Source organism: Alosa sapidissima, chromosome 19 (assembly GCF_018492685.1).
Source record: "Alosa sapidissima isolate fAloSap1 chromosome 19, fAloSap1.pri, whole genome shotgun sequence".
In the NCBI taxonomy this organism is placed as follows: domain Eukaryota; kingdom Metazoa; phylum Chordata; class Actinopteri; order Clupeiformes; family Clupeidae; genus Alosa; species Alosa sapidissima.
Genome location: NC_055975.1, coordinates 25,470,575 through 25,494,946, shown reverse-complemented (window position 1 = coordinate 25,494,946; position 24,372 = coordinate 25,470,575). Strand labels below are relative to the sequence as shown.

Here is a 24,372-nt window from a genome sequence, read left to right as displayed (position 1 = left end):
AAGTTGTGGGTTCAATTCCTGGCTTCCACTGTTGTGCCCTTGAGCAAGGCACTTAACCCCAAGTTGCTCTGGGGACAATGCAATCCCTTATAATATAGTTGACATATGTAAATCACTTTGGATTAAAAGTGTCTGGTAAATAAATAAATACATAAAAAAAACAAAGTGGTTTAGGCATGACAGAGCAACAAAGTTGTGACACTAAAAGATTAACATTTACGTTTGATATTTCAGCTCAAGAAAAATCAACAAAGAGTACAGCTATAGGCTACACAACATATGAGGGAGTAGCCTAGCCTATAATGCAAAACAAAGTTGATGTAAATTTGATTGCAGTTAAATATATGTATCATTTATCAGTTTAAATATATTTACCATAAACATCAACAAATAAATTAGGCTACTCTTTTGTAAGGTAAATGTAAATGTAGGCCTACGATGGTGATCTAGGTCTCTAATCACATCGTGATGGGACACAATAGCCTAATGGGAGCACTTCAGTGGTGTTTGGCCTCTTTTAAACTAAAACAAGCCAAAGACACAATTTAGCCTACTTCAGTAATCTAATTGTTTACCACTATGATTGCAGGCAAACACAACACAACATAGCTACAAATGGCTGATTCAAGATAGGCCACCTGATTCAAAACAGTAAATAAAACGCTTGCAGGAAGAACACAGTTTCTTTGTTTTAACAGTAAACAGTTACACATTTCTTTAATCTCTTCCAATAAATCCGATGCCATTGTTTACAATGAATCACCATACTGTTACCCTCGGATTAAGCCGACTTCCCAGTTGGATTCCAGGGAAGAGACGAGACGGGAGACGGGAGCGCTGTCTAGCCTACTCGAAATGCAAGGCGGGGCTACGGCCATGAGAAAGGAATGACGTTGCCGGATTGGCTGCTACTCCAGACCTTAGCATCGCTGCTCACAAGGCTAGCAGCCTCCACCCCAACGCCAAGAAACAGCGAAGGGGATTCTCAAGACCCTCTCATTACCCACGTATATCTATCCGGTCTTTAGTTAACATCAATAGGGACAGATTCCAGATATGACGAGAGAGTGTTTACAAGCTGTGTACTCATAGCCCGCCGTTGCGAGACAGCGGTGTTTCGATGCAGGAGTGAGGCGTAGTGTTTTCATGGGGGCGGTGGTGGGTCGAGAAGAAAAACCCGAGTAGCACTAAGTAACGTCCGAGAAGCTGGATACATAAACAAACTGGATACTAATTGACAGAATCGACCGTGTCAGTCGATGAGGAGATAAACAACATGGCAGGGGTTTGCAACAGTGTTACACCTGGGATGGGCGAAATTATTCAACTTAACGTCGGCGGAACGAGGTGAGTGTTGTGCGCAATTCTCGTGTTTTCTTACAGTGTAATGAAGCTGGTTGCTAGCCTACATTATCCTTGCGTATGGAAGTCCTTGACCACACGATGGACATAGCCACAGGCCCTTACAAATGTAGCTTACTGAACTGGTCTGGTCTGTGTCGGGACTGTAGGCTACGGACTCCCTCCCTGTCCCTGTCCCGTTCAGGGAAAACATGTTACCATTTGTCGCAAGTTTACCAAGTCACCTGAATTTCTGAAACTATTTTGGATTTAAGATAACAGTGGTGGTCATATTTGAAGACATGTGTAGCCTTTAACACCAATAACTCATGGCTTTACATTTTCTTCTGACACGTGGTTTTGTTATTGACATAACATGCAATTCATGACTGTTCCCCTCAAACAAGTAGCCTAGGCTATAACCTAGGCTACTTTAGGCGTGTTTGGCTGCAAATAACAGCTTGGTATTATTCCCTCAGTTTAATCACAAATGCGTCAAAATATGCAGGATTAGCGTCAAATGCGGATTTAACTCAGGGCCCACATAGCTAGCTTTCGGACAGCCTATGACCCCTATGACAAGAGATAACGTTACTGTCAAATGTTTTAAACCCTGTCCTGTTCAGCACTCTCCTTATGCAAAAATCCTCATGGATACTTAGCTGGGTTCACAATGGAAACATTCATCAGCATTTCACAAACAAGTTCACCAAATGTCACGTTGACCGTTGTGAACTAAATAGTCTGGTCAATATTAATATGCAGTTTAACTCGGCTCCGTTTTGAAGTTTCTCTTAAACCTGCATGGCAACCATCCAGCGATGAAAAGGGCAATCGAAAGTAAATTTATGACAGGGATGAGGTAATGCCATTGCTGCATGCGGAGCAGAGATAACCCGCTGCCCGGCCCTCCTGTGTAGCCTACCATAAGCCGCGTCGGATGACCATTCTCTTACTCGGATTAAACCACAGAGAATGGATCCCACACGATACATCACCATAAACATGAATGATCTGTCTGTCTGCTGCCAGCGCCTCAGCTCACATGCTCTGTGGCCATAATGACCGCTGTAGAAATGTTGACATACAACCCCATGCAAAGAGATTGGGTTAACCCAGTTTAACTGTATGAGAGAGAGGGAGGAGACCACATTTTTATTGCATCACTGTAATAATACGCTGTGATGGATGGTTATGTCATCCACTCTCCTTAACCTTAACCACATATGTCCTAAAAGCATAGTTGTGGTTGACCAGGATTGTACACTGCACTGAAGAAGACACACATGAAGAAATAATCTAATGTGTGATTTAAAAAAACAACAACTGTTTGTCATTTACCATGACAACTTACACACATTCCTGTCATCTCCAGGTTTAGCACCTCCAGACAGACCCTTATGTGGATTCCAGACTCTTTCTTCTCAAGGTACCCCTCACCACACTCTCTCTCTCTCACACACACACACACTCACACACACACACACACACACACACACACGTACACACACACACACACACACACACACACACACACACAGGTGTCATTAACATGGTAGTGTCTTTGTGTATTTTTCTGTAATGTGACATGTTTGTACTGTAAAGAATGGCTCAGAGGAAGTGGCACAAGACCAACGCTGCCACATGTTTAGCCTCCACTCTCCCGCACTAAATCCTCCTTCGGATGAGACGTTAAACCGAGGTCCTAACTCATTGGTCATTAAAGATCCCATGGCACTTATCGCAAAGAGTAGGGGGTTCTCCCCAGTGTCCTGGCTAAATTCCTAACCTGGCTCGTTTAATCTGGCCTCCTGATCATCCCGCAATGTGATTGTCATTTGTTCATTGTCTCACTCTCCACCTCAAGCTGGTGTGTGGTAAGCGTTCTGGCGCATAATGGCTGCCATGCATCACCCAGGTGGGTTCTACACATTGGTGTAAAAGCACTTTGGATGTCTTGCGCTGTATAAAGTTGTTGTTGTTGTTCTAACTGTGTGTTGTGTTGTTGTCTTGCAGTTTGCTCAGTGGGCGAATCTCAACTCTGAGGGACGAAACTGGAGCTGTGAGTACTGATCCAATATGGACACCCATCTACCTAACGTCACATTCTCTGATACAACGACTTACTATTCTACACACCCCTCATACTTTACGTTTGTCTGATCAGCATTCGTATTGGAGAGAGAGAGAGAGAGAGAGAGAGAGAGAGAGAGAGAGATACTTTATTGATCCCCAGGGGAAATTCAAGGTCACAGTAGCATACAGACAACACACACACACACATTCACTAACAGCAGAAAGTAATTAAAAGTATATAATATAAAAAAATAATATAAAAAAGTATATAATATAAAAAAAACAACTACATTTTCTCTTGCAGATATTTATTGACAGGGACCCAACAGTGTTTGCACCAATTCTGAACTTTCTACGGACGAAGGAATTGGACTTGCGGTAGAGTAACCACTGTTGCATTTTAATATATATTTTTATATATAGGTTCACTTCTTCATATGTCTTTTTTACATTCACTTTCACTACATTAGATTAGTGTAACTCAGTTGAGCTCTTGATGTTCTCTCATAGGGGGGTGAATATAAACGTCCTACGGCATGAAGCTGAGTTTTACGGGATAACCCCGTTAGGTAAGGGCACCTCTCAAGACTTCACTCTGTCTGACTCTCTCAGCCTGACTGCAGACATCATGTGATTCCTCTAATCAAATATAACCATCGAGCAGCTAAACATCAGACTGCCTCAAGAGAGATGGTGTAACGACTTTCACTTTGGTTGTATCAGCGATTACAGGCCCAAAAAAGGCCCAAACATAAATGATCACATTCATCTAATCTTTCCTAATGATCCGCTAGCTGCCCAGCTTAGCATAATTCACTGGAAGTGAATTACACCAGTTAGCCGATAGCTCCCTTTTAGCTATATGCTAACTGGTGTAACCCGCTTCCAGTTTAATTATGCCAAGCTAGGAGTTTATTAGTTGGCACGTGGTTTGTTGTTGATGTTGTTGTTTCCTTGTTGCCATGGCGCAGTGCGGCGACTGTTGCTGTGTGAGGAACTGGAGCGGTCGTCGTGTGGCAGTGTTCTGTTTCACGGATACCTGCCGCCTCCAGGTACGCCCCATAATGCACCTCTCTGCCAAAGATTCAGTCTTGTGAGCACACACATGCACACAGACTCCGAGTCTATTTAGCCAAGTGAGCTCACACGATTACTCACTGTCTGTTACTATTATTCACTTACTCAGTACTCTGTGCTGTCACCACATACACACCTGTCCCTGTCCTTTAAATGTTCTGAGTACACACACACACACACACACACACACACACCTGCCAGCAGCTGTTAAGTGGGGTATGGTATATCCCCTGTGTGTGTGTGTGTGTGTGTGTGTGTGTGTGTGTGTGTGTGTGTGTGTGTGTGTGTGTGTGTGTGTGTGTGTGTGTGTGTGTGTGTAGCAATCCCGGCGCGTAAGAACAGCAGTGTCGGGGCATCGGCAGCAGCTGTCGGGGCCCCAGAGGAGCGGTCAGGGCCCGGGGGGGCGGAGGGAGGGTTCCCCCCCAGACCCACCAGACATCCAGGCCTGCCGGGACCCTCAGGGGCAGACGCAACCCAGCGACTAGGTGAGGACACGCGCACACACACACACACACACACACACACACACACACACACAGACACAGACACAGACACACACAAGTGTCACAGCAACTTTAGGTGAGAGGACGTACACAAGCACCACAGTAACTATGTGAGGTGTGTATAGGGAGGGACGCGCACACACACTAACACACAACACTCGACTCCGTTTCGTGCAGATGAAAATGAGATAGGCTTCTGAACAACACATTCAGTAGTTTTAGGCTTTTAGGGTCTGTACTGCTGAATTGGCATTCAGACTATAGGGCCGTTCACACCAAGAACGATAACTACAAGAATAACAACAAAAAAGTATCGCTCTAGCTGATATGATTTTGAGATTGATAAAACGCTGTCTGTAAATCAGAATCCATTTGCTGGAGGGCATGTTGGAGGCAGCATGTTGGGGCAGCCGTGGCCTACTGGTTAGCGCTTCGAACCTGTAACCGGGTTGCCGGTTCGAACCCCGACCAGTAGGCTGAAGTGCCCTTGAGCAAGACACCTAACCCCTCACTGCTCCCTGAGCGCCGCTGTTGATGCAGGCAGCTCACTGCGCTGGGATTAGTGTGTGCTTCACCTCACTGTGTGTACACTGTGTGCTGTGTTTGTTTCAGTAATTCACAGATTGGGATCAAAAGAGTATATATACTTATACTACTTACTTATTTTGCATAGTGAAGTGCTGAGAGTGAGTGCTGTTACTATGGTCAGTTCATGAGGCTATCAGGGACCAGACATCTCCACTGTGTTAGTCACTTGGCTTTGTTAGGGCAGCAGCAGAGCTGCAGCAAGGGATTGTGGGAAAAGAGGAGAGGGAGGGTTTGTGTTTGTGTGTGTGTGTGTGTATGAGTGACTGTGTGTGTGTGTGTATATGAGTGTGTGTGTGTGTGTGTGTGTGTGTGTGTGTGTGTGTGTGTGTGTATGTGTTTGTGTGTATATGAGTGTGTGTGTATATGAGTGTGTGTGTGCATGAGTGTGTGTGTGCATGAGTGTGTGTGTGTGTGTTTGTGTGTATATGAGTGAGTGTGTGTATATGAGTGTGTGTGAGTGTGTGTATATGAGTGTGTGTGTGTGTGTGTGTGTGTGTATGTGTTTGTGTGTATATGAGTGAGTGTGTGTGCATGTGTGTGAGTGTATAAGTGACCAGTGAAAGGCCTTTTATGTGGAACTGAGATGCCCTCTTTGTGAGGCCTACAGAGATGCATTACTCAAGTCATGTGAGGACGGAGATGAGGGAAGCACACAGCAGCCAATGAGAAATGAGAGAATGGACAAAATAGCCAATCTAAATCTTCATTTAGTTGGCTAAATGAAATAACAACCAATTAGAGTCCTTGATGTCTCTTTGATATCATTTCTGTTAGTCATCAGAACGGATGTGGTGCATTTCGGAGTCAAATGTTTCAGACTGATGAGTACTGCATGTAGACTGGATGTGTATTGCACCAAAACAGAAGCAATGTTCATGCTACACACTGATTCATTTCACAACCTTTTAGGTTTCATGGGAGTCATGTTTAAAGTCTCATCCAATACATTTCCAGGGAACAGCAGCATATATGTACATACAGTTTATGGAAATGACCAAATGTACAGACTGAGTTTGTGTGTGACTGTTTTGTTTTGTCAGGCTCTCCCGTTGATCCGAGAAAGGTGCTGATTGTTGCTGGCCACCATAACTGGATCGTTGTTGCCTACGCACATTTCGTCATATGTTACAGGTTTGGTCACCCCATTTAGTTCTACATCTGATTCATTAGAAATTAGTTCAGTAGATATGTTAGTTTGTGTAAATGCATGTGGCTTTTGTTTATCTGTGAAATGTGTTTATGTATGTGTGTGTGTGTGTGTGTGTGTGTGTATTTAGGATCAAGGAGTCGTCAGGTTGGCAGCAGGTGTTCTCAAGCCCGTACCTGGACTGGCCAATCGAGCGTGTGGCTTTGAACGCTAAGGTGGTGGGTGGTCCCCATGGCGACAAAGACAAGATGGTAGCAGCTGCTTCAGAGAGCAGCATCATTCTATGGAGCATCCAGGATGGGGGGAACGGGAATGAGATAGGTGTGTGTGTGTCTGTGTGTGTGTTTGTGTGTCTGTTAGACCATGTACAACGGTTGTGTGTGTATCACAATGCCTTTTAGTTGAGATTTAACACAGCTGCCACTTATGGAAGGCTTTCTAGCACGCCAACTGGTGTCTTGGCAATACAGTTGGTGATATTGGACTGTGAAAGTTGTGTGTGTGTGTTTTTCACACTTAAATTAAGTGGTCTGGGCCAGAGCACAGAAGTGTGTGTAGTGTGCATAGCCAAGGCGGTTTGTTGGGACACGTGGGCTTATCTGTCCTTCATATGGAAATTCATTTGAAATTGAAAAACATGCTTCAGACAGCTGCATTATTGCTTGTGTCTGTGTGAAATGCAGTCTATTTTATGATGTATCAAATATCATATAAAAAGCACTGCATAAGCTCTAGCTGGCTATCAGTTGACCGGGAACTTGTCAACCGTTTCAATTGTATACTTACAGTGCAGTGGTACACTCCTAGGGTAAAACAAGCTGCAATGTGTGAATAGATCTTAGCAGTTTCACATCACTGGTCCTGACTTCAACAGTCACCATAGCCAGGAATTGAATTACATCATTATAGTGCTTATCTAATACCTTACATGGTCTGCCTTACTGTGTGCATTGCACAAGCATAAGAAACCCCACAACTAATCAGCTAATCCCTCGGTTTTGTGTTGATAATCCTGGATGGACTACTCACACATCTCTACACATGTTACTGCTGTGCTTGTAGAAAAGCCAGTAGCCTGAGAGTGTTTGCTTCTGGCTCTAACCCATGTTGTGTGTAAGCGTGTGCTTATGTGTTTTTGGGGTGCGTTCAGGTGTGTTGAGTCTGGGGGTACCCATGGACTAGTGCGTGCTCAGTGTTTCCCACAAAATGTAATTGTATTTGTGGTGGTAGGTGAAGGGGGGGTGGGGAATGTTGAGCATGTGTGGGGAATGTTGACAACATTCTGTGTCAGAGGGGTGCTGTTGGACTCTCTACTCTTAAGTTGTGTCTAACCTGTACTGTGTATTTTGTGCTGTATGTAATGCTTGCAGTGTTTCCCACAGAATTGAATTCCATTTGTGGTGGTTGGTTTGCAGAATTACTTGAATACAACAATGAGCACAGTGTGGTTATGATGCTAACCAGATTTTTTATTATTTTTTTGGGCTTTTTATGCCTTTAATGATAGGACAGTAGAGAGTGACAGGAAGTGAATGGTAGAGAGAGAGCAGGGGTGGGATCCGGAAAGGACCACGGGGCGGGAATCGAACCCGGGTCGCCGGCGTACGGTGCAGGTGCCCCAGCCAGTTGCGCCACAGCTGGGGCCACCAGATTTAAGCACAATTTAGTACAACCTGGAAAATCATTGTGTGGTGGTCAAAGTTGATATTGTGGTGGGCCGCCACAAATAAGTCAATGTATGGGAAACACTGGTGTACTGTGTGTTTGGGGTCTGTTCAGGTGTGTTCAGTTTTGGGGTGCCTATGGCCTAACCTGTGCTGTGTGTTTTGGGGTGTATATAATCTGTGTGGTGTGTTTTGGGGTGTATATAATCTGTGCTGTGTGTTTTGGGGTGTATATAATCTGTGCTGTGTGTTTTTGGGGTGTATGTAACACATGCTGTGTGTTTTGGGGTGTATGTAATCTGTGCTGTGTGTTTTTGGGGTGTATGTAACACATGCTGTGTGTTTTGGGGTGTATATAATCTGTGCTGTGTGTTTTTGGGGTGTATGTAACACATGCTGTGTGTTTTTGGGGTGTATGTAATCCGTGCTGTGTGTTTTGGGGTGTGTTTAGGTGTGTTCAGTCTGGGGGTACCTGTGGACTCTCTCTTCTTCATTGGGAGTCAGCTGGTGGCCACCAGCCACACGGGGAAAGTCGGGGTGTGGAACGCCGTCACTCAACACTGGCAGGTACGCCCCCAACCTCTCCACCAATCAGAGGACTACGTCTGAACCATCAGCAGGGATCAGATTTGGACTAGGTCTTGGATTAGGTGTAGATTTGGACTAAAATGCACTACAATACATTTAGACTGGAGATGCTGTTGAAATTGGAGCTTATTTGGTTGAAGCAATATGCTATTAAAAGACAAGGCTTTAGATACTTCAACTTTAAAGGCCATTCACACCAAGAATGCTAACGATATATATAACAATAATGGAAAAAAAGTATCACTCTAGCTAATATGAACGTCCATACATTAACTATAACAATAACAACATGAAAAACATTATTATTAGGAATCACAAGTGAGAACAATAACAAGCCGACAGCCAATGAGAATCCATCAAAGTTTAGACATCACATTTATTAACGCGAGGGGGGACTTTCTTTGTTGCTGGTCAGTGTGGATGCTCATATTGTTATAGTTGCGGTCATCTCTTTCATATCGGTCCTGGTGTGTACAGCCCTTTAGTGTTTTCCGCATGTAGGACTGTGAGGTAAAATCTGATCTAATGTAAATCAAACTGATTATATATTTAAGTGAACTGAATAGTGCGAAATGATGTTAAACTCATTGTTAAAACGTAAACTTGTTAAAGGGGAACTTGGCAACTATTTCAACGTAATAAACCCGTTTAGAAATCATTTGGATGGTTAAATGACCTGTTCCGGTGAAAACGGTGGCTTTCCCCGCTGCGCCTAGCGTCCCCAGGCGGAAAACCAACCTTGCAACATTGAGACTTACTGTCCCGGAAAGAGAAGTGAAAAACAAGAAACTCGTTTTAAATCGTGTTTCTTACCTTGTAACATCCACATAGTTCTGCCAAACTTATGCTAACCGTTCGCTAGCTTGTAAACAAATCCATGTGCTTTATCGTTACCTTTTCCCGCAGTTTGAAATAGCATAATGCACAATTTCTTCAACAGATGGGGAAATCCTGCCAAGTTCCCCTTTAAATTAAATTGTAAACTCATGTTAAAACGTTGCAATAAGAGTGGGATGGAAGTACGTAGTGTCGTTAAGAAAGGCACTGGGCAGTGAGCATGTCCGCAAGCTTGCTTGCTGCTTGGTATTTCTCCTGACCACAGACACTGACAGCTGAATGGTGAGCTCTGTGAGCGGCAGACACAGCTGACTGAATGGGTCAGTGAGCTACAGTCACAGGTGGTCTGGTGATCTATGGCAAGGACATTGACCTCTGTGTGCCTCCCAGATGACCTCTGATCCCTGTTACTGTGTGTGTGTGTGTGTGTGTGTGTGTTGAATGTGTATGTTTGTATATGTATGTGTGTGTGTGTGCGTATGTGTGCATGTGTCTCTGTGTGTGTGTATGTTGTATGTGTCTGTTTGTATGTGTGTGTGCGTATGCGTGCATGTGTCTGTGTGTGTGTGTGTGTGTATGTTGTATGTGTCTGTTTGTGTGTGTGTGTGCGTATGTGTGCATGTGTCTCTGTGTGTGTGTGTATGTTGTATGTGTCTGTTTGTATGTGTGTGTGCGTATGCGTGCATGTGTCTCTGTGTGTGTGTGTGTGTATGTTGTATGTGTCTGTTTGTGTGTGTGTGTGCGTATGTGTGCATATGTCTCTGTGTGTGTGTGTCTCAGGTGCAGGACGTGGTGCCCATCACCAGCTGTGACACGGCCGGCTCCTTCCTGCTGCTGGGCTGCAATAACGGCTCCATCTACTACATCGGTGAGAGCTCAGCTCTGAGATCCCCCCCCTCTGTTCTCATAGCAGTCTCTCAGATCTCCCCCCTCTGTTCCCATAGCAGTCTCTCAGATCTCCCCCCTCTGTTCCCATAGCAGTCTCTGAGATCTCCCCCCTCTCTTCCCATAGCAGTCTCTGAGATCTCCCCCCTCTCTTCCCATAGCAGTCTCTGAGATCTCCCCCCTCTGTTCCCATAGCAGTCTCTCAGATCTCCCCCCTCTGTTCCCATAGCAGTCTCTCAGATCTCCCCCCTCTGTTCCCATAGCAGTCTCTCAGATCTCCCCCATAGCTGCCTCCAGTCCAGCAGGGAGTACAACAAAAGAGAAGATAGGCAGGAGGGTAAAAACAGTGGAAAACCTAAAAAAAAACATGCATAGATGAACATACTATGGTCAGGAATATTAGGAACATCTTGGAGGAACAAGTCTTCTGCAGGCTGTAGAAAGTGCACTGTTTCTTTAAACAAAGCTCTGGTATGTTTAATGTGTGTGTTTGTGTGTGTGTGTGTGTGTGTGTGTGTGTGTGTGTGTGTGTGTGTGTGTGTATATATACAAAGTGGCCAGACCTTGACCTTAGAGATAAAGCAGAGGGAACTATTAGAGGCGGAGTTGGCTATCTACAGTATGTAAACGTCATTGTGTAGACAAGAAGCAATGCTGGGAACTGACCCTCTGATCATGCAACCTAATGACAGGACCGCTGTAAGATTTATATAACCCAGCTGTCTCTGTTTGATCAAGGGGGGGGGGGGATTAAATTGCCTTGGGCAGTTATAAACAGCTATTAGCGCTGTATTTTTACCCTCACTATTGTAATCAGAGTCTGTTTGTCTATGTGAATGTATTTGCTCATACAACTGATTTACTTCAAATGGTCAGACAAGGTAGAGGGTCACCATGTCTCGGCCCTGCTATAAATGACCTTTGACCCTGGTCTTTGACCCTGTGTTGTGCCTTCAAGACTAGTAGGGCAGCTATGTGAGGATGTGTTGTGCCTTCAAGACTAGTAGCATAGGTATGTGAGGATGTGTTGTGCCTTCAAGACTAGTAGCATAGGTATGTGAGGATGTGTTGTGCCTTCAAGACTAGTAGCATAGGTATGTGAGGATGTGTTGTGCCTTCAAGACTAGTAGCATAGGTATGTGAGGATGTGTTGTGCCTTCAAGACTAGTAGCATAGGTATGTGAGGATGTGTTGTGCCTTCAAGACTAGTAGCATAGGTATGTGAGGATGTGTTGTGCCTTCAAGACTAGTAGCATAGGTATGTGAGGATGTGTTGTGCCTTCAAGACTAGTAGCATAGGTATGTGAGGATGTGTTGTGCCTTCAAGACTAGTAGCATAGGTATGTGAGGATGTGTTGTGCCTTCAAGACTAGTAGCATAGGTATGTGAGGATGTGTTGTGCCTTCAAGACTAGTAGCATAGGTATGTGAGGATGTGTTGTGCCTTCAAGACTAGTAGCATAGGTATGTGAGGATGTGTTGTGCCTTCAAGACTAGTAGCATAGGTATGTGAGGATGTGTTGTGCCTTCAAGACTAGTAGCATAGGTATGTGAGGATGTGTTGTGCCTTCAAGACTAGTAGCATAGGTATGTGAGGATGTGTTGTGCCTTCAAGACTAGTAGCATAGGTATGTGAGGATGTGTTGTGCCTTCAAGACTAGTAGCATAGGTATGTGAGGATGTGTTGTGCCTTCAAGACTAGTAGCATAGGTATGTGAGGATGTGTTGTGCCTTCAAGACTAGTAGCATAGGTATGTGAGGATGTGTTGTGCCTGGAACTGGTATTAGGAAAGAACTAAAGGCTGGGAAATGTCCATCTGCCACGTGATTCTCTGCTAATGAGCTAATCATTAATTAATGAATGATGCAGCACACCCCCAGGTGGCTTAGGAGTAAATTGGCTGGACGTTACAGAAGTACAGATCAATTTAAAGTACTCTTTGTCCCATCTGGTCTCTATCACCTGTGGTCTCTGCCCTTCATGGAGTGGGTGGAAGTCTTATTAAGGTCTTTAAAATCTTAATAAGGCCTTCAGAGTCTTAATAAGGTCTTCAGAGTCTTAATAACTGATTTCTACATTTAACAGTTATATTCAGCTTAGATTTATTAACACTACTGCTGTGAGTGTAGGTTTCTATGGGATGTGTTTTGTCACAGCTGCCTGTCCTGAGTCTGTGTGTGTTTGTGTGTGTTAGACATGCAGAAGTTTCCTCTGCGGATGAAGGATAATGATCTGCTGGTGACGGAGCTCTACCACGACCCCTCGAACGACGCCATCACTGCCCTCAGTGTCTACCTCACCCCAAAGACCAGTGAGTGGCTCTACCCGTCTCCTCTCCTCCTCCTCCTCCTCCTCCCCTCATCCACCCATCTCTCCTCCTCCCCCCATCTCCTCCTCTCCTCATCTACCCATCTCTCCTCCCCTCATCCACCCATCTCCTCCTCTCCTCACCCACCCATCTCCTCCTCTCCTCATCTACCCATCTCTCCTCCCCTCATCCACCCATCTCCTCCTCTCCTCATCCACCCATCTCCTCCTCTCCTCACCCACCCATCTCTCCTCTCCTCCTCCCCCCATCTCCTCCTCCCCTCACCCACCTCTCCTCTCCTTCTCCTCTCATCCACCCATCTCTCCTCTCCTCAATTCATCTCTCCTTTCCTCATCCACCCAGCTCTCCTCTCCTCATCCATCCATCTCTGTTAAGGGGAACTAGATTGAGATATGTGTGTGTGTGTGTATACTTGTGTGCTGTAGTTGTGAGTGGTAACTGGATTGATATAGCGCATCTCTCTCCTGTGTGTGTGTGTGTGTGTATTTGTGTGCTGTAGTTGTGAGTGGTAACTGGATTGATATAGCACATCTCTCTCCTGTGTGTGTATTTGTGTGCTGTAGTTTTGAGTGGTAACTGGATTGATATAGCGCATCTCTCTCCTGTGTGTGTGTGTGTGTATTTGTGTGCTGTAGTTTTGAGTGGTAACTGGATTGATATAGCGCATCTCTCTCCTGTGTGTGTGTGTGTGTATTTGTGTGCTGTAGTTGTGAGTGGTAACTGGATTGATATAGCACACCTCTCTCCTGTGTGTGTATTTGTGTGCTGTAGTTTTGAGTGGTAACTGGATTGATATAGCGCATCTCTCTCCTGTGTGTGTGTGTGTTGTGCAGGTGTGAGCGGTAACTGGATTGAGATTGCGTACGGGACCAGCTCTGGAGCGGTGCGTGTGATCGTCCAGCACCCCGAGACGGTGGGCTCGGGGCCCCAACTCTTCCAAACCTTCACTGTCCATCGCAGCCCCGTCACCAAGATCATGCTCTCCGAGAAACACCTGGTGTCAGGTGAGCCCCGCTGGCCAAGGTGCTGATGGGAAAATCTAAGATGACCAGTGCTAGACCTGGGTCATGGATGTGTTTTTATTAGTGGGACTAAAACTTGTTTTAGTAAAGGCTACTTTTTTTCATGTAACGTAACAATGATGCTAGATTTCCTTTGGCGATGTGATTACGTGCCAGAATGTTGGTTCTTGTGAGGATATGTTTTTTTTTTATGTAAGGCAGAGAGAGCCAGAAAAAAATTATTTCATACATTTTTAATACAGGACCATAAACGTAAAACCAATGAACAATGACAATGAACTTGACTTATACAATATTGCTCAAAATTCTAAATGAGTGAAAAAAAAAAAAAAAATCTAAATCATTCTTTAAACACTGTTTATAAATGGGTGTGGGTGTGTGTGTGTGTGTTGTGGGTGTGTGTGTGTTGGGTTTGTGTGTTGGGTGTGTGTGTGATCAGTGTGTGCTGACAACAACCACGTGCGCACCTGGACGGTGACGCGCTTCCGGGGGATGATCTCCACCCAGCCGGGCTCCACACCTCTGGCCTCCTTTAAGATCCTCTCCCTGGAGGAGGCCGAGAGCCACAACAGCTACTCCGCAGGAAATGACGTCGGTAAGCAGGAAGGGGCGAGAGAAGACGCAGAAGGGGCATGACAATGAGAGGGGGACAGATGAGGGGACGGCAGCAAGATCAGATTAGCCAGAGAAGCTGCACTGTATTTTAAGAAATGGTATAAGTGTGGCCACAGTTCGGCTGTGGCATGGAGGGAGGGGTTATGCATATGTGCTAATGTGGACAGACAGTATCCAAACATGGAGTATAGTGTGTGATGGTGTGTACAGTAGTATAGTGTGTGATGGTGTGAATGTGTACAGTAGTATAGTGTGTGATGGTGTGTACAGTAGTACAGTAGTATAGTGTGTGATGGTGTGAATGTGTACAGTAGTATAGTGTGTGATGGTGTGTACAGTAGTATAGTGTGTGTATAGTTGTATAGTTTGTGATTGTGTGCACAGTGGTATTTTGGTATAGTGTGTGATGGAACTGCTGTTACTCCCACAGGCCCGTTTGGAGAGAGAGATGACCAGCAGGTCTTTATCCAGAAGGTCATACCCATCACCAACAAGCTCTTTGTGCGCCTCTCCTCCACTGGAAAAAGGTACACTGTGTGTGTACACGTTCTAACAGTATTCAATATCTATCCCATCCTTTCTAGTTTGCATCATTTATGAGGATACTTTTGTGGGCTACTTGTACTGTTAAATGAACGCAAACACACACATACACAAAGGAGAGTGTAGTGCGTGTGTGTGTGTTGACATTTATCTAGATAGATAGATACTTTATTGATCCCCAAGGGGAAATTCAAGACCTGTGCATCATATGTGGACCTATGTCCCTATATGTACTGATCTGGTCTGTCTGTGTTTCTGCGTTTGTGTATGTGTGTATGTGCATGTGTGTGTATACGTGTGTGTATATACACGTGTGTGTGTGTGTGTGTATGTGTGGGTCAGGATCTGTGAGGTGCAGTCGGTTGATGGCACCACCATCACCTGCTTCACGGTGCGTGAGTGTGAAGGCTCCAGCCGCATGGGCTCGCGGCCGCGCCGCTACCTCTTCACCGGACAAGCCAACGGCAGCATCCAGATGTGGGATCTCACCACCGCCATGGACATGGTCAACAAGGCCGACGACAGGGCCCAGAGAGAGACCGGTCAGTCACACACACACACACACACACACACACACACACACACACACACCACTGCTGCCGTAGACATTGTTGACAAGGGCTATGACAGCCAGGAGAGAGAGAGGTCAGTCACATACACACACACACACACACACACACACACACCACTGCTGCCATGGACATTGTTGACAAGGGCTATGACAGTCAGGAGAGATACTGGTCAGTCACACACGCACATTTTTTAATTTGCATAAAACACTGTCCAGCGGTTTACACACAATGTGGGAAATTACTGAATTCCATTACCAGAGTTGATAAACTCTCATTCTGTAATGCAGCAGGTCTGTGTTCCATTACCAGAGTTGATAAACTCTCATTCTGTAATGCAGCTAATGCAGCAGGTCTGCGTTCCATTACCAGAGTTGATAAACTCTCATTCTGTAATCCAGCTAATGCAGCAGGTCTGCGTTTCATTCTCTAATCTTATTTCTTACTTCTTTTTTCATGATTGACAGAAGTGGGCGGTCCGACAGAGGAGGAGCTTCTGAAGCTGCTGGACCAATGTGACCTCAGCACATCTCGCTGTGCCACACCCAACATAAGCCCCGCCCCCTCCGTGCTGCAGCCCAATCGGCTTCGAGAGTCCTGCTCCAGGTGAGAGCTCTGCCCCACCACACGGGCCAATCACAGCTCAGCTAGGACAGCTACAGTCAGCTACAGGGAGAGAACCTGGCTTTCTAACTAAGGTCAATCCTATGAGTGATGACAACTAAACAGAAAATCATGTGACTTGTATAAATATGTGTAAATGACTTTGAATGTGTTCGATGTAAGCCTGTCTCAATAATTATGTTGTTGACTTATCGCACAATAGGAAAATATCGACAATGACTTTAGCAGACCTCAGTATTGCCTGAACTCTGTGTTTACATTCACGTAATTGGGCTTCATCATATTTGTTTAAGAAGATAAATATGAATGTGCATTTCTACATCTCTGGGTTAGATTGCACTGGTGAAGAGTGTGTGTGTGTGTGTGTGTGTGTATGATTCTTAGTGCTCACACATTTAAGGGCCGTTCACACCAGGAAAGATAACTATAAAGATATTAGCATCCACACTTACCAAGAGCGGTATATTTTTGCCGTTATCGTTCCTGGTGTGAATGGCCCTTTAGAATGCCCTGGTGAAGAGCCTCTCTCTCTCTCTCTGTGTGTGTGTGTGTGTATGTGTGTGTAATTATTAGTGCCCAGACAAACATTTAGAATGTCTCACTACTAGCCTCTGTAGAGAGAAGCTGTTGCCTGATAAAGAGCTGCAGTCTGACCTGGGCACATGCAACTGGCTTTGCTGACCATGCTGAAATGGCGAGATGCTCCGACTCCTCTGGCGCTGTTTAAGTGCTGCTGAGGAACTGCACTTGGGATGAGATTAGCATTAACGCTTAAAGGTGTACCGTCTCTGGCGCTGTTTAAGTGCTGCTGAGGAACCGCACTCGGGGTCCCTAGTGGCCTTATAGTGCAGACTGCACTCTCAGATGAGATTAGCATTAACGCTTAAAGTTGTACTGTCACACCGGTGTGATGGGAATGTTGGAAAATGAACGTTGTAAAGAGTATCAGGGTTCATTGAATTCAACATAGAATTTTAGAACCTTCAATTGTTGCGGAACGGAATCTTAAGTTAGAATGTTGAAACACCCACACCTTTAAGGGTGAAGAGTGTGATGTCTTCACGGAAGTATTCCGTAAGAGTCCGGAAGTGTCACGTAGCGTTTCCATGACGGCAGAATCACTGGATCTAAACAAACTTTCGAAGTGGCTTAATTAACATTGAATGTAGACATATGGCATCATTTCTAGCTAATACATTGTTTTAGATGTAGGCTATAGCCATTTAAACTTGTTTCACCTGCTAGGCAGCAGCTTAGCCACATAACACGGATTCCCTGGCAGGTGTAATAGTAAGAAACAAAATTCCAGCGGATATTTCACGTCTTCTCAAAGACTGGCGGCTGTTAAGAGTGACGTTTTTTGCCAAAAAAATAAAGCCAAAACACGTCCGTGAATTTAAAGATTTAACCGCATGCTGTGAAGTTACATGCATGTCTCTTTTACGGAGGAAACCTATGTTAAAACTACAATGTAATGCCAGAGGAATTACAATAGTGGATGGAAAGCTGCTAAAGTTGGTGGGGAAATTCCTGGAAAAAAAACATTAAATCACTTAATCTTTGAGTTCATAGGGGATTAAAAATGGTAAAAAGCTCATTTTTCCCCCATAGACTTGAATGGCTGTGATGTCATAATGGCCTAAAGCCAGCTGCGCTCGTTAAGCTCCCAGAGTAGTTCCCGGGCAAATTAGAACACTGGCACAGGTGTCACCTGTGAATCAAACTGTCTCAGCTTCTAATGCATACAATCTGGTGCTCCCTAAAACTACACATCCTGTTTAAGTGTTTCCCTTGTGTCAATAAAAGTCACAGCCATATCTCATGCTTAGCGCATTATATCTCCAGAACGGTTTGACACATATGCTTCAAATTTGTACAAGTGTTTGTATGGACTCAAAGATGAAGTGAGTTGATGTTGGAGGTCAAAGGTCAAGTCAATGAACACTCTAAGTGCGATATCTCAAGAATGCCTTGACATACATGCCTGAAATTTGGTATGAGTATTTGTATGGATTCAAAGATGAAGTGAATTGATGTTGGAGGTCAAATGTCAAGGTCAAAAACACCTTGAGTGTTATATCTCAAGAACGCCTTGACGCACAAGGTCTTTTGGCACGAGGGTTTGTATGAACTCAAAGATTAAGTGATTTAATAATGTTTTTTTTTTCCAGGAATTTCCCCACCAACATTAAGCCAGCAGCTTTCCATCCACTATTGTAATTCCTCTGGCATTACATTCTAGTTTGTTTATGTGTGTGTGTGTGTGTGTGTGTGTGTGTGTGTGTGTGTGTGTGTGTGTGTGTGTGTGTGTGTGTGTGTTTGTGTCTGTGTGTGTGTGTGTGTGTGTGTGTGTGCGCCTATAGCCTCCAGCTGCAGGAGCCCATCCCAGAGACGGCCACCTACGGGGCACTGCGTCCGTACCGAGAGAGCCCCCTGCTGGCCAGAGCGCGCCGCACCGAGAGCTTCCACGGCTACCGAGACTTCCAGAGCTTCAGCCTGGGACGCAGCCTGCTGGAGCCTGACGGACAGGCCGACGAGCCCAGACACTCCACCTCCGAGAGCAGCGGGGAGGAGGGCGCCTCCGACCGCAGGAGTGGAGGAGCAGGCGGAGGTCTGGAGAGCTGGTGGGGGAGGGCCAGTGAGGGCCAGGCGGAGGGGGGGAGGTCGGCTCCGGACAGCCCCGGGCTGGGAGACGTCCGGAGGAAGGTGCAGGTGGAGGAGGAGGGCGCTTCGGCGTCAGCCGGGGCAGGGGGGTCGGAGAGCCGGGCGGAGGGCAAGAAGAGGGGGGCGTTTGATGGGGGGTTTCTGGGGCGGAAGAGGGCACCCCCGGTGCCCCATCTGTCCTCTCTGCCCCCTGGGGGCGCCTCGGAGGCTGGTGGGGGCAGCGACTCGTCCTCCAGCACTGCATCGCCCTCCCCCACCAAGATGGCCACCTCCCCGCGCCACCGCAAAGGCACGGAGACCTCCAGCCAGGAGTACAGCCTGTGAGAGGTCTCCTCACGTCCCCCGAGGCGTCCGACATTATACCTGACCAACCCCTGTGACCCCTAACCCCAAATCCCCCAGTCACCTTACAGCTGGAATGACCCGCTCCCCCGTCCCAGAGTGAAGTAGCACTTACCCATCTCAGATGAGAGACCTTGCTGTTGGAGATGGAGCTACACAGAGTGGTCTTCATCTGGGATTGCAGACGCAAGCGTTACTTCCATGACTTGTCTCTGGGTAAGGCTCTCCTTGTCGGCTTCAGTGAGGTATGAGGTGGTGTTCCCTCCTCCACATTGTTTATTTTGTGTTTTGTGTAAGCAGCCAGATTCCAACTGCACACACTAATGCCTTGGCATACGTAATGTTTTATTTTGTTTTGTTTTTTTAAGAGTGGGATCATCATATACAAACGTTTGTTGTGTTGGGTAAGCCATACCTCTGTTGGCATGGTAACAGCTGATGTTTTCTTTCCTGGAGCCATTATCCTCGAGCTGAGTCCTAAAAGCTCCTTGTTTACATGCATGCTCGTGTCAGCTGTTCAACTGGAATAGTTTGTCTCCTTGGTTACTCCCGAATGATTACGAGGATAAACTGATTAACATTATTACCTCGCTGAACTGACCTAAAATAGTGATGTGTTCCTCTGTGTCACTTCTCCATGGTCCCAAAAAGTTGGGTCACTTGAAGCATGGCAGGCATGTTTGGACAAGAGCCAAAATGGACAATGCTAGTTCTCCGCCTTTATTAGAGTTGTGCGTCATCTTTTGCACTCGCATTACTTTGCAGCCATGCTGGCTCGCCAGAGATAGAAATTTAAACGTTTCTTTTTTTATTTAGAGAATCACAAACACTATTTTTTCTTACCTTAACATGTCTAACTTAAAACAAAGGGAATTCCTTTACATTGTAATGTTTGAAAACTATTTAGTGCCTTCGACCACGATAATAATTTAAGTCTTATATTGATTTAGGAAAATAATCGAACCAAAGTTAATATGACGACACGCCCCCCCTCCTCGCTGTCTTGGGTGGTTAAATCAACACTATGGAAATGAACGATGTGTACAAACCTTTACTCATTATGCAACTTCAGCACCATGTAACCAGGACCTGTCTTGGTAACTATGTCAGTTTGACATTATGCATCTCTTTTCAATGCTTTGTACCGTTGACTTGTTTTGAACATATGACGCTGTGTGTTTTTCACTCCACCATTGCATTTGCACTTCATGTGAATAAGCAACAGAGAGGAGAGGTGAGGAGAGGAGAGACTCACTATAGGATGATGAGGAAATATTCAGAGACCATAACTCGTTGCGTCGATCGACTCCCAAATGGCAGCCGATTGTGGGACACATCGGGCTGAGATGCGGCTTAGTCTCGGCTCAGTTCTGGCCCACAGTCGGCTGTCACCTGGTTGTCCGTCCGTCCGTCAGTCACTCACTTTTCTCTGTCTCAGCCATATGCAGTCAACTCATGTTTACAAGCTATATGAAAAAAAAAATTGTACAGACTCTATTTATGTTGCTCGGCATATCTTATATATATATTATGATAAGTAATGGATGATATTATGTCATATTATCATGTCACTAACTAGCATTAGCGTATGCTGTGCGCGCATGTAAGACAGAGCACTGAGTTAAGCCTTTGCAAAACATGAAGCAGAAGAACACTATGAAGAAAGTACACTACGTGAGTGTAGCACTGAGTAGTATGCATCAGTAGTAGTATACTTTAGCCGTAGTATGCTTTCCCCACACTAACTAGACAGAGCCAGTGTCTGACCAGGGCTCGTATAGTTTGGTGGTCTATGGGAGGCCTGATTGTGATGATGCTTGAGGAAGCACTCGTTTTTCCCCACCATTTCCTGTGTCATCACATCCTCTGCCAACAGCCCCGATAGTACCGCGCTGCGATGCTCAAAACCGCAACCCCAGGGGATTGTGGGATACTGATGAATGGGCGCACTGCACCTCTGTGATGGCGCTACAGATGGGCTGGCTCTGGCATCACCCTGCGGCCCAGCTCAGATGCACACACACACAGTCTATTTCACACACACACCTGCAGTGCCGCACCCACACTCTTAGGAGCCAGGATCTGTCAGCACATTAAACGCCCATCTCACGCCCTGCAGCTGGGCACCTGTGTGTGTGTGTGTGTGTGTGTGTGTGTGTGTGTGTGTGTGTGTGTGTGTGTGTGTGAGTTTGTGAGTGAGCCTGCCAGCTCCTGTTCAGTGTGTGCGGGTGTGTGACATGGCAGAAAGATAATTACCAGCTTCCAGAGTTGATTTATGAGTTTACGCAGATCTCACACTGCCACTGATGCTGGTTAAGACACTGAGGGCAAACTTCACACACACACAGATAGATAGGCAGACAGAAAGACACACACACACACACACACACACTCTCACATAGTTGTCTGTAGCTAATGAGTCTTCAACACGGTCACTTTCCCTGAAGCCCAAAACGCCAGCAGACAGCCCTCTAAACAGCCTGGCTCTCCTCCATGGCTTTGAGTGCAGTATTAGTGTGGGGGAAGCCGCGACACAAATGAAACGGTTCCCGTGAACCCTTGCAGAGGACAAACTGAAGTTACTCTAAGAATATTCTCACCCTAGTTGCGATTATCACGTGCGTCATGGTGAGACTGATTTGAGAACAGTGCTCCTCTGTGATGCTTCATGGACGTACACTATGAACACAGATATATAGCTGCTTTCACTGACATATCACAGGAATTCAGCACTCTTACCCACAATGCCAAGCGTGTTTGTAGCTTTGCATAGATAGCGGCTCCATACAGACGAATAAGTATGAGAGAAGAATAGCTAACGAGTTTTTAGCTAACGAGACTTCTTATGAAAGAAGAATAGCTAATGAGTTGCATTTAATTCACAGGCTGCGATATGAAATAACTGTTTTCATGTTTGTTTATTTAATGGTTTGACCAAGGTAATGTAGTTTTGGCAGTTTAGACAGTCACAGCAAGAATGTAGAATATATGGAGTCTGATGCACCTTGAAAAGACACTGATATGAAGTTATATAAAGAAAGAAAAAGAGGAAGAAAAAAAAGAACTAATGATGAATTAATAATGAACTAATGTCTTTGCTGTTCTCTGTGTTTGGTCAAAGTGTGTTGGATTTATGATCGATACTTAAGTCATGAGTATTCTGAGATCCTGCACGGAAGGCTAATGGCCATATCAATGGTACGCCAGCTCTACTGTAGGTGAATGTGGTACCTGAATCTCCTGAGTAAAATCTATACCTCACAGTAGCGCTCTCACCTTTCTGTAACCTCTGTATGGGCACAAAAGAAAACAAGACCAACATGTCATTAAACAATACGTCTCAGTGTTTTCCTTTAATCTGCTGTTAACACAAACACCACCACGGTACAGGAATTCCTCAACTCTGCATGGTCCACTAGTATATGTTACACGTCCTGCCACCGAGAGAGAGAGAGAGAGAGACTGATAGACAAGCACATAGCATTTCGGTTTGACATTTACAGCGAGTCGGATCACATTCTAGACCCTCTAGCAGGGGCTTATTACAGAGTGTTTGTGCTGTCTGTGTAAAAAGTCTTAAGTCTAGGAGGAAACTTACATTGGCCATAACCATGTACAGAAGGTTCTGCTACGATCAGTATGTGATTATTACACTCATATGGGTTCTAACAATTTCAGGAGGAAGCACTTTGCAAAACAACACCAATAACAACCAAAGGTAACATAAACAAAACTGAAAAAAATATATAAAAAGATACTCAGAGATAATGATAAATAATACTGGCATTTTGTAAAAAACAAAAAACAATAAATATTTGTAACAACAGCTGTACATCATTGCAAATTGATATGCTTTCCAAAGTACAATGCTTAGAACACAACCCAACGAAAACATACTGCAGGTTTAAAACAACCTCTACCAATCACTGATGAGTATGTTGCTTCCTCCATCCAGTCACAACACTGACTTCACTTTGACCACCAGCAGTACATAACTTCACAATCGGCAGTACATACTTAAGACACATTTTTAAAATCAGTTGGCTTGTCACGGCTTCCACTAATACAATACATGCTACTGCTCTAGCTACAGTTATAGGCACAAGTTTAATAGCAACTAGGTTTACACTGTACATCTCCACAGTTACGACAAATAAACACTTTCCTCGGACTCTACTAATCAACACTTTCAAGGCTGAAGAAGCTGTATAGGCTTAATACATGCAGGAGCCGGTCTCTGTAGGAGGACTAAGACCTAGGATGCCCCCTATAGGCAGGGAGTAAGACAGGTTTGCATGACATTCATGCCAAACACACTCATTATTTAACACACATTTATTATTTAAAGGTGACCCGCAAGCCTCTGTGTGTGTGTGTGTGAGATAGGACAGGTGTTTAGTTACAGGTGAGCCGAATGTCACCTGTTTATGCTGGTGGATCATCTAACGGGTCTGTAGGGTTCTCCAGGGTTGGGGTTCTTCAGGGTTAGGTTGTGCCATAGTGAGTAGTGAGGTGAGCCGTAACACAAAGTTAGGCCAAACTTCATACAGAGTAGCTTTAAGTCTGCATGTACATATGTAGTAACTATTATTGTAACAGAATGTATTTGGTTTCATGATCTCAGATCATGTGTTCCTTCCTCAGACCCACTATTACCTAGCACTTTGGGTCAACTGCTGTTGTTAAAAAAATGTGCTATGTAAATAAAGTGACATGACTTGACTTACACATATGCACTCTAATAGTGACAGGGACTCAAAGCTGGGTAGAGCCAGCAGAAACATTCTGGGATACTAGAAAAGCCTTAGTTCAACAGTGCCCTAACCTGACACTGATGCCCCATCATGCTAACGCTAAAGCTGTGGGTTTCTCAAATGGATGAGTTAAAGGGAAACTTGGCAACTATTTCAACGTAATAAACCCGTTTAGAAACCATTTGGATGGTTAAATGACCTGAT

At 45.1% G+C, this 24,372-nt stretch overlaps 1 protein-coding gene across 1 annotated transcript; it reads left to right on the top strand.

Annotated features, from left to right (window-relative positions):
* Nucleotides 1-921: 921 nt before the first annotated feature.
* Nucleotides 922-22,748, top strand: kctd3 (potassium channel tetramerization domain containing 3). Its single transcript, XM_042071979.1, has 18 exons — nt 922-1,347; nt 2,717-2,770; nt 3,358-3,403; nt 3,722-3,795; nt 3,928-3,986; nt 4,389-4,469; nt 4,815-4,979; nt 6,626-6,716; nt 6,863-7,053; nt 8,848-8,963; nt 10,602-10,689; nt 12,901-13,017; nt 13,869-14,039; nt 14,497-14,652; nt 15,103-15,199; nt 15,558-15,757; nt 16,252-16,390; nt 18,772-22,748. The coding sequence occupies exons 1-18, from the start codon at nt 1,277-1,279 to the stop codon at nt 19,394-19,396; spliced, it is 2,541 nt and encodes an 846-aa protein (XP_041927913.1). The 5' UTR covers nt 922-1,276; the 3' UTR covers nt 19,397-22,748.
* Nucleotides 22,749-24,372: the final 1,624 nt, after the last annotated feature.

Excerpts from the sequence above, each read along its gene's own strand:
- kctd3 (XM_042071979.1), top strand. The coding sequence starts at position 1,277 with ATGGCAGGGGTTTGCAACAGTGTTACACCTGGGATGGGCGAAATTATT. Across the intron at positions 4,470-4,814 it reads CGGATACCTGCCGCCTCCAG|CAATCCCGGCGCGTAAGAAC; the intron begins GTACGCCCCATA and ends GTGTGTGTGTAG. Across the intron at positions 6,717-6,862 it reads CATTTCGTCATATGTTACAG|GATCAAGGAGTCGTCAGGTT; the intron begins GTTTGGTCACCC and ends GTGTGTATTTAG.